We start from the raw sequence: 10,954 nt of genomic DNA, 5'->3' as shown, positions 1-10,954 counted from the left end.
ACACACACACACACACACACACACACACACACACAGAAGGATGGAAACACCCTCGTCACAGAGCCGTAACCATGGAGAAACCAGGAGAGAGCTGACAGAAATGAGCAGAGAGGTGAGGAGAAGATGAAAATGGTTTCGTGGCAGAATGGCCCTCTGCGATCGGAAGATTGTCGGTTCGAGTCCCTGAAGAATTTGAGCTGGGTGGACATCTTTGTGCGAGAGTTCATCCTCGGCTTCAGAATTAGTAGTTTTTGGAAAAACGTTTCAATTCAACATCACACTTCCTATTCACAATTTCTCTAGAACTTTCAACTGAATCCTCTTGCCGATGTGGTGTACATCCTGGCATTTCTCGCATACACACAATCCACATACTATGCAGCGGGAACGCAGAAGTTTGTTAGTTTGAGATTTCAAACACAGCCACGGTCTTCTTCAGATGTCAACTAGCCTCCAGAAACAACAGTCTCACCTCAAGGTCCCTTTAGTAGCTCTTCTGGAGCTTTCAATCATATCCCATGATCTTCATCAGCGGGTAACGTTTGCGGAGCAACTGGGCAAAAAATGAATATCTAGGAAATCTACATTTCCGTGGCAACTGGGCAAACTCTGTCTGCAGATGAAGATCATGTAGTGTGATCAAAAGCTACTGAAGAAATCTGGGTACTGCAGTCTGGATTGTAAGGCCACCCGAGGTAACAGTTTAGTTCCGTTAATGGGTTATTGTGTGAAATAAGACGTGCTGCAGCTTTGAAATAAAACACCGATGGTCTGTCTTTGTTTTGCAGGATCAAGCATGAGAACATCGTGGCACTGGAGGACATCTACGAGAGCCCTGACCACCTCTACCTGATCATGCAGCTGTGAGTTTAAGCCTCGTGTCTTTTTTTGTTGTTCGTTTGCTCTCTTACGTGAGCTTTTGGGACTGTTGATCAATCTAGCTGATGAGAGACAAAAGGGCCCGAAATCATCCATGCGTCCCTGGGAGATCATTCAATCAGGTGGTCTAGTGACAGTAAGTTGTATGCTGAAACTTAAAGGGGCAATCCACTGATTTTACATGTTGTGTTCAGTATACGTGTCATAAGAAGTACTACTTATCCTGTGAAAACTGTTGCACTTATCTGTGCAACTTGTCAACATGTACACTAAAAGCAGGTTCCTCTGGAAGGAGAAGTTCAATGTGACTGCATGCTGACTTAATAATCAGGAGAAAGTTGTGGTTCTCACAGCGTTTCTCTATTAAACCTGCAGAGCAGTATGACTCAGCATCGAATTATGCTATCTACTTGCATTATGGGAAATGTAGGATTTTTGGACGTTGTTGGAGCTGGAAACATACTAGACACAGATTATAGTGTTGGGATTGTTCAATTTTGAGGTGAGTAATCACTGGTGAAAGAAAAAAAATCCTTTCATCCTTTTAGATTTTTTTTTCTTTTTTGTCAAAACTTTCTGTTTATTGTATTTTTGGTGATATTTTCTATTTCTAAAAATGGGAACATTAGAACTTTCCTGGAGAAAAACCACAAGAGCAATATCTCTGTTGAATACAGAAATCTTAAAATCACAATGTTTTCTTGAGTTATTCATAAAACACTACATATAAATGAGCCAGAGACTCATAACTCTCCATCTCTGTCTTCCTCACACGTTTAATCTTATTGTTCTGTCCGCCCACCCATCACCACGTACACATACACACACACACTCTTCACTTCAATGACAGCTCCACTGAGACGACAAAATCTCACACACGCACAAACAGCCCACCCGTCCACACACACACACACACACACACAACACAATACATCGGCAACATCTGCGCTTTGATGGTCAGCTGTAGGGGGAAGCAGGGGGTGTGTGGTTCACCCATGGGTGCCCTTACTAACCTCCTCTGCAAGGTTACTGCCGCTTGCATAAGAGGAGAAGTTGGCCGGGCAGTTTGGCCCTTGTACTGGAAAAATTTCAGTCAAGTTCAGGTGGAAGTCATGGCTGCGGATTACACAACAAGGGCTATGTTTACAACCCGGCGTTCATGCATTATCTTGTCTGCCTACCACACGAGGATCCTTCTGCGTTAGCTCCGGTCAAAATACAGGAAGTTGAGAGTTTTGTTTTGATAAAAACAACCTTTTCTGGTTTTGTTTCAGGGAATAAACTCTTAAGCAAAAGCTAATATTTTACTTTTGAATGAAAAAATGTACTTCTTCCTTTTCTTCGAGATTAAACCATTTCATTGCATTTTCTGTGCTCTAGTTCTGGAGTTCATGTAGCAGCTGTATGTCATAATCAACAGAAATGGAACTTGGGTGATTGTTTAAATTTGCTGATTTTAGCCTGAATAAGAATTTACATTTTCTTTAGATTGGGATGATGGATCAGTAAGCTTTAAATGGTCCACAAATGGTTTACAGAAAACACTGCATGATATATTTTAAAAAAAGACTAGCTCAAGGCTACAAAGGCTTACAGTGAATCACAAGTTGAATCGTAACGACTGTGGAGGAAAACTGCTGTTAGAGACAGAGATCTACCGTAGCTTTAACAGGTTGCTGCGCAGTAGTATCATTCTCAGTAATAGGTTGATAAGATCTGGCTCCTATATAGGTTACTGTGACATAGTTACGTCAGACCTCATCTGATAAATTGAAGTTTTAAGCGACATCACTGGTATTTAATGGTATTTATGTTCAGCACTAGTGACATTTTCAATCCAGGCTAAAGGCTTTCATCTAAAGAAGCTGCCGTGCTTCTGCTGCAGATGTCAGGCTTAAGGAAATACAAACATTATTTCCCTGTAAACGTATACAACATTATCTGTGTGACCTTAGCTAATGTTAGCGACCATAAGCTACCAGTCATACCAGACCAAATAAGGCTGGAGCAGCAAAACACTGTCTTGAATTGAGCAAAGTTAATTCAACGAGGCCAAATTTCATTCGTCCAAAATGACTTCCTGTAATTATAACTTTTCTGGGGCAAATTTTCATCTGTAGCTAGCTAAGCTGACAGTAATGACAATGGATGACTGAAGGAATTATCAGAAAAGAAATTGTCACAATGAGCACTAGGGTTGCAGGTTTACACCCGAAATGATAAACCTAATGAATCGTGATTATTCATCGCGATCATTTATAGATTTTAGGAAAAACATTTTTAGTGGGCATTTAAATAAATGGAGCACTACTTTTATTTTGATGTTGTGCTACATTGCTGCTAATGTGCAGACGTGCAAAATGAGTAATATACAGTATATCACGGTTCTACTATGGACCGCTGGCACAACATTCAGGAAAGTTTCTCACTGTCGGCAACCTCCGGTTCTGCCGAGTGAAGCCGATGCTGAAGTGTCTTAAATCCTGCATTCCCTCTACTGACCAGCAGGGGGCGACTCCTCCGGTTGCAAAAAGAAGTCTGATTGTATAGAAGTCTATGAGAAAATGACTCTACTTCTCGATTTATTACCTCAGTAAACATTGTAAACATGAGTTTATGGTCTCAATCTCTAGTTTCAAGTCTTCTTCAATACAGCATGATGTTCATTTAGTAAATGATGGTCCATTTAGAGTCAAACAGACCATAAAGCAGGGGATGCTTTAGGGCGGGCATACTGTGATTGACAGGTCACTGCCGTTACCAGAGCCGTATACGGCGTCTCTACGTCACTCCTCCGCATTCCAAATATGGTAACTTCCATCAACATTGCGATCCCCAAAACTCAAGGCTTCAAAACGCCATTCCACAAACCAACGGGTGACATCACGATGACTACGTCCACTTCTTATATGCAGTCTATGAGTGCAGCTGCATGACGGTTCCCCAACAGTGAAGCCAAAACATATTGATCGCCCCCCCCCCCCCCCGGTGGCTGTCTGTTCTCGATTTGATGTGCAGTGAGATTTTTTTTTACAAGCGGAGCACGCTTTTCCAACGTCAATATCCCAGTCGATCATGTTCCTTTAATTGCGGTGACCCAAAATCGTGATGATATCCGAATAATTGAGCAGCCCCAGTAAGTAAGCACACAGGTTAATCGTGTGAATTCAGCCTTTCACAGAGCCGAGGTTCCTCCAACGCGTCTGCTGAGAAGCACCTGAAATCCTCTGTTGGCCAGACTGCAGTCAAAGGTTTTACTCCGATTAAGCTGTTTACCTTCAATAACGTTAACCTTTTGACGGAGTTTCCTGTAGTCATGAATAAATCAATTAACGGTACTTGTGTTGGCGGGCCGGCTGCCACCACCTTGTTTGTCAGCTTTACTTACGCTGGGTAACATGAGAAGGAAGTGATCGTCCCTCCTCAGTCTTAACTTAACTGGTAAATCATTTCCAGACATTATTAAAGGGAGATAAAAACGCTGATGATTTTTCAATTGGGTCCAGATTTAAGAAATATAATCTCATGACTTTGAGTAGGAGCTTTACATAAATGTCGCTTTCTGTCTCTGAGCTGCAGTTAAGTTGATGTACTTCTCTCTGCTGGGCTGCATATACAGGCTGTCAGACTCAATAAAACATCTTCTCAAGGGGTTTTGACCTGCTGCCTCATTTCTACTGCTTTCACCTCGCTTTCAGGGCAAAAGACAGTTTTCATTCCAACAAAGCGTGACAGAGACGGTAACAGGAAAGACCCCGCCTCTGCTCCTCTGTCCCCCTGTACACCCCCCCCATCCCTGTATCTTTTCTCTCCTCTCTCACCACCATCTGCTCTCTGCTCCCTCCACTTCACTGCTTCCTTTCCTCCCCTCTCGCACCTTATTTCCATCGCCATCACCTCTCGCCTTTCGCCTGCACGTTTTTCCTGATCTTTTTTTTCTTTTTTCTTTCAAGTTCCATCTATTCATGGATGTGGCTCGGTTGCCATAGTTACAGGGTCAAAGTTAACACCTGCTTTATAGCATTTCATTGGGACCTTGAGAATTGCAGCAGGTGGCATTATCAGCAGGAGAGATTAGTTGTGCTGTTGTTTGTGTGATATTATTTTACTTATTCAGACAAGCTTTTGGATAACCTTTCTGACTGTTACAATTCATATTTGCTGTGCCACTCCTCATTCTATTTGACTAACATTTTCACAGTGCTCTTTTAAGATTCTGCATCATCTCATGTTCAGACAGAGAGAGAGAGACGCTGTGTTTAAAAAATAGAAGGCTCTGTGTAAAAGCATCAGAAGAGAGAGCGGTTCAGGCTCCCTTTTTCATGTGGCCTCAGCGCTGCAGGCTGTTCTCCCTTATGCTGTACACAGCAGCTCCGTCACTCTACAGCTGATCTGCTGAAACAGAGAGAATCTGTGTAGCTGGTGACGGCAATCTGTCATCAGTGCCTCAGCAAGCGTGTAGCAGAAAGCGAGGCTTTTCCAGACCAATCGCTACTGTAATAAGTAACATTTGTTCTAATTATGTTCATTTACCTGAGATGTCAGTCTTTAGTTATTTTTTCAGCACACACGAATCTCATTTATTTATTTATTTAAAATGTTTTTGGTGTAAATGCGGCGTGGCAGATCGATGCAGTCTGGCAGCGCTTCCTTCGCTCCCGTTCATCACAGCCCGTCTTACGTCACCTCCACCGCAGGGAGGCAATCAGTCGGCGCCGCTATGAAAATCGATGCAAACGAGAGCAACGTGGGCTTTATATTGATGCCGATTGTGTTGCGAGAGGCATATTAGCAAAAAAGCGAAAGCATCTGTGGTGTAGTAAGTATAAACAAAAGTATGCAGCATCTGACACTTAGAAAGGTTACAAAAAGATAGACCTGTGGTATCATCTTTTGATTCTTTATGATATAGTTTTAAGTGTGTTTTTTATTTATTGCATCGCCTTTTGTTTTCGTGCACTCACGGGAAACCTAAAGCAGCAGGTGGGCAATTTTTGGGGTGAAATTACATCTTGACAAAATGATCAAACCGTCTGGTCATTTTACAAAATTCCGTCGTTCAAATTAAGGATTTCAGACAAATTGCAATTTTAGAAAATAGTTAAAATGATATTTATTAAGGTTTTTGTGTGATAAGCATTCATGGGAACAAACATCAACTGGATCAAAGAAAAGCAAAAGTGCAAGTGCAGCCTTTGAAGCGGTGGGGCAGCTGTGATTAGTTAGTCAGGTCCCTAGACTGTAATGGCTCTTCATCTCTGCCAAGGCGAACAGCATGTATCACACACACACACACACACACGTGCAAATAAGGCTTTCTGTCAGCCATGATGCACAACCGTCGCCTCGAGACAGCGATGCGGCCGCCTGCCTTTAAACAGATGAGCTGACGGAGGAGAGATGGATGTTGGGATGGTGAAAAAGGGAATGCCTGAAAATTCATCTGTAGCTGTAGAAAACAGGGACGACTCTACCCCCAGAATCAGATGACTTAAAATGTAAATGTGCTGAACCCATAATGTACACGATGATTTAAAGCACAGGTGTTTGCACTTATTCCGGGTAATTCGACTCCTCTCCGGTTGAAGAGGGAACAGTGTGGACATTTTGACATGTCAGAAGGAAAATCACAGGTGTAAATAAGACAATTACACACGCTGGGTTTTGTTTACGCTCGTGTGCGGTACTCTGTCCTGAATTGAAACTGTGCCGCTCAGATTTGGAGCCGACCCACTGAAAGCGCAGTCTGCCCACACAGCGGTCAGAAGAGCTTTAATCAGCCTCGATAAGTGGAAACACCTGGACAGAGGGTGTGGAGGGCCTTAAAAGGTCACAGCAAAAATAAAAAACATAAAACATAATTTTATTGTTTTTTCCAAGAAGATTTTTCTAAATGCAGAAATTGTCGAGACCTATTCGCTTTATGCCGGCCCGTCCATTTTTTTCGCTGCTGGTCTGAACGCCTCCGGATTAGCGCTGTTAGCATTGAAAACAATGAGGGATATTTGGGAACAAAAAAACAACAATCGGATGGTTTTACATTACATTACATTACAGTCATTTAGCAGACTCTTTTATCCAAAGCGACTTGCAATTTAAAAACATCAGCCATCAGTGACTGGGAGGACAACATGTGAAAATGGCCTGGACCTTTTTGAATTACTTTGTAGCGTCTCTGTGTGTAGATGTAGCGAAGCTTATACATCTGCTGGTTGGAATCGGCATACAAAAGCACATTTCGACAGTTTTTTTTGTAATAATTGGAGGCAGACAAAAGTCTGCACAGAGGGTTAATGTGTATAAATATTAGTTCATCTAGAAAGCGAATTAAACCAACCTGTCCATCTGTCTGATAGCTAGCTACTAGCTAGCTATTGCCAAATCAATGGTTCTTGATTAATTTTATGGTTAAACATACATTGGAGACCTGTGTCTTCCCTTCTGGCAGTGAGAGTAACTACAAAAACACTGTCGACATGTGCTACATATACAGTCAGCAGCTCCTCTCATTTCCAAAAACAGCGGAAATTTCCAATTAGGTGTTGTTTTGATAAACTTTCTAAATGGTGACTTTCTTTCCTGAAAAATGATTACAACTTAAGAACGGCTTCTTTTAAAGATTTAATTTTTTTTGCAAGTACAGGATGATGACTCTTGCGACGTTAAGAAATGTAATCGTACTTCCGCTCTAAGACGGTAGTACAATTACAAAATGGCGCCATGTGAAAGAGCCCTTGTTGAGATGATTATAAGAATAAGGTCAATACCACGCAGGCTTAGAGCCGCACAAACGGCATTTTCTCATCTATTAAATGAGACGCACTGCATTCTGGGATTGTTATCAGAATTGGAATACACATGCCATGGCCACTACTTTTTCCGTTCCATTGGGAAATTTGTGATGGCCCGATATCGGACACACATTTTACACAGCGAACAGTAACTGTAGTGCTCTATAATAAATAGGGGGCGATTTTGGCCGGGGGACATAAATATATTGTAAGGATGCTGTGACCTTTGACCTCCTGATATTGATTATTGGATCGAATGAATAATGGTTAATTTGACAATCCCTCAGCCTTATTTTACAGGCTGCGTGTACATATATGCATGTGACATCGTGTTTAGTGTGTGTACTTGTACGTGTTTAACTTTGATGTGTGACCTTGTATGTTTATCTCTGTGTTTTTCACGAGTGTCTCTGTGTGTATGCGCTTGCTTTTAATATGTTTGTGTGTGTGTGCGCGGTCCTGCCCTCACGTCTGCGCTTGTGTGTCTGTGTGCTCTTTGTGTGGCTGCTCCTGTCTGATTGCCATGGTCTCCTTATGCAAACGCTTACGCAACCATGCAGCCTGGTGGCTGATCTCCCCTTTTGCAGTGCGTGTGTGTGTGTGTGCGCGCGTCTGTCTGTGCTGTGTGTGTGTGCGTGTGTGTGTGTGTGTTTGTGTATTTGGCCCTTTCCTGTCATTCCCAGAAACGACTGCCCCTGAAACCGAACATGTCGCTGCCCTCTTTGAAGAGTCAGAGGATTAGCAATTAATTCTAATCTTTTTTTTTTTTTTTTTTTTTTTTTTTTTCAGGAACTTCATTAGAGTTTAACTTCCACAGGCTCTAATCTGATCTGTTGCCGTGACGACGGCCCACAGATACGCTGTGCGACCGCACGCGCACGCCTTTGTGCATTCTTGTGTGTCTGTGCACATTTGTGGCCACTAGTGCGTATTAGTGCATGTGTGCATATGCCTTCATTATGCTTTAATGCACAAAGTATAAACATGCAGTAAAGAATACTACAAGGTGTGTTGGGTACTACTACTATTAATAGTACTACTAGTAATATTACAAATACTGCCACTGTGTTGCTTACTTATGTCGACACATCTTGTATGGCAAATAGTCCACATTAACATCCAAACATTTAGATGAGATGACATCGTGAGGTGAAGGAGGAGGTTATCCTCCAGCAGGGGGAGCTATGCATCCGTACAGCAGAAGATGAGCACGTTCCCATCTGCTCCGACTGTATGTGCGCATGAACAAGTCATTACACGTGGTCTGGAGTCATAAAACATCAAACTAAATATTGAAAGAATCTGCCAGAGGGGATGGACTTTGAAATGTGCTTTTTATCTTTTTTCTGGGGTCAAATGTGAGTTTCTTCTTTTACCAGCATTGATGGGTTCCATTCTGTCTGCACGCTGTAAGTGTGTCAGAATGTTTTTTTATCAACTTGGCGGGAGCTTTGACTCCTTTCAAGAACAGGTTTTGCTTTGAAAATTGAGCTAAAAGTACAAATTTCAGTTTTTCTTTCTATTCAAATTTAAGGAAAATTGTCATCATTTGAAGTACACACCACCATATGCATAACATCTGAGTTTAAACGTTTACTTTCTCATGCAATCAGAGCAGTTTGATCTGCATTTGCATGTCTCACAGTCCCTGCAACACCCAACGTCATAGTTCTACTTTGAGAGGGCACAAACACTGAGAGCTGAACTACCAAAACCAGAACGGTGTTTTTGAGAATCGATACGGTATCACAAAACATAATATCGCGATTTTCTATTTTCTTACACCCCTGCTTTCCAGGAATATGGGAGGATGCATTTTCCAACTTTTATCACACTTTGCAAAAATAACATGAACATGTTACACGGTATGCTAAACGCTGCAGGGTATTTGAGTACTTTGTGTGTGTATAAGTGTGTGTGCGTGTGTGTGTGTGTGTGTGTGTGTGTGTGTGAGGGAGAACATTACTCACAGCTTCCACACGCTCTTGGCTGGAAACATCCACAGCTCATAAATTACCAGAAATCTTGACCCAGCAACACCCCCACCCCCCGGCCTTTTACCGGTCACTGCCATGTGTGTGTGTGCATGCTAATGCTTTTTTTTAACAAACATACACTGACACACATAATCTCCTTGCCATTCCGCAGCGTGTCCGGCGGCGAGCTGTTCGACCGAATCGTGGAAAAGGGTTTCTACACGGAGAAGGATGCGAGCACGCTGATCCGACAAGTCCTGGACGCTGTGAACTACCTGCACAAGATGGCCATCGTACACCGAGACCTGAAGGTAGGTCTCTCTCTCTCTCTCTCTCTCTCTCTCTCTCTCTCTCTCGCATATACACACACACACACACACACACCCCTCCTGTATTTTACACCACACGAGCAGTTTGTTCTTATTTGATAGGCAATGATTTACTGCAGCAATGAGTGCAGTAGCTTGACACATGCAGTGCATTGTGGGTCGGTGTTGCGCGTGCCGGCTGTTAGAAGAGAGGGGATTGGTCAGAGTGGCCTCCATAAAAGAGGGTTGCGTCTCTGACCAAATAACCATGGATTTAAAAGGAAAATGAAAGCCATAAAAATGACATAAAACCACTTGATTCTCTCTTTCTCTCCATCTCCCTCCTCCAGCCAGAGAACTTGCTGTATTTTAATACCCAAGATGAGTCCAAGATCATGATCAGCGACTTTGGACTCTCCAAGATGGAGGGCAGTGGCGATGTCATGTCCACCGCGTGCGGCACGCCGGGATATGTGGGTACGTTAGCCAGTCTTCCCTGGCCTCTCCTTCTCCTTCTTTTTTTTCCCCCTAAAAAAACGTTAGTATCTAGGAAAGGAGATAATAAACTGTTTAATAAAGGCTTGCTGTCCTAAGGGCTTTCCACTCTCTACACGGCACACGTGTGATAACAAGGGCAGATTTGCCACTTTAAACTAAACTCAATTTTGAAGCAATGGGTCCTTGATTTCAGACGGAGGTAGACAAAAGCCGGTTTTGCAGACTTGGTTTTTGGGTCCATAGCAGCCGCGTCGTGGTTTGGCGATGGGGGGCATAGCTGGCCCATGTTTGTATTTCTCATTATGCCACCACGTGTTAGTGTGAATACGAACCGAGCTGTCTCCTTTGTTTTCTGCAGGCATTGATCCAACAACACGCATGAAAAATTCAAAGAGCGGATGTTGTTAGCATCTGACACCATTTATGTTTCCTGCACCGTCTTTGTGATCTGGTGCTGTGTGTGTGTGTGTGTGTGTGTGTGTGTGTGTGTGTGTGTGTGTGT

General features: G+C 42.8%; 1 protein-coding gene across 1 annotated transcript; it reads left to right on the top strand.

Annotated features, from left to right (window-relative positions):
- The first annotated feature begins 14 nt into the window (after window positions 1–14).
- Window positions 15–10,948, top strand: LOC116377652 (calcium/calmodulin-dependent protein kinase type 1D-like). The gene is made up of 3 exons (XM_031839333.1): window positions 15–863; window positions 9,819–9,957; window positions 10,305–10,948. Exons 1-3 carry the CDS (start codon window positions 856–858, stop codon window positions 10,545–10,547), a joined length of 390 nt encoding a protein of 129 aa, XP_031695193.1. The 5' UTR covers window positions 15–855; the 3' UTR covers window positions 10,548–10,948.
- The last annotated feature ends 6 nt before the right edge of the window (window positions 10,949–10,954 follow it).

The sequence above is a fragment of the Anarrhichthys ocellatus genome, unplaced genomic scaffold, assembly GCF_004355925.1.
Source record: "Anarrhichthys ocellatus isolate YVR2014 unplaced genomic scaffold, GSC_Weel_1.0 scaffold1504, whole genome shotgun sequence".
In the NCBI taxonomy this organism is placed as follows: Eukaryota; Metazoa; Chordata; class Actinopteri; order Perciformes; family Anarhichadidae; genus Anarrhichthys; species Anarrhichthys ocellatus.
The sequence above is the reverse complement of the archived record's forward strand: the minus strand, read 5'-3'. Positions and strand labels throughout refer to the sequence as shown.

Coding starts and splice junctions, on each gene's coding strand:
- LOC116377652 (XM_031839333.1), top strand. Junction 9,958..10,304: donor TCGTACACCGAGACCTGAAG/GTAGGTCTCTCT, acceptor TCCCTCCTCCAG/CCAGAGAACTTGCTGTATTT.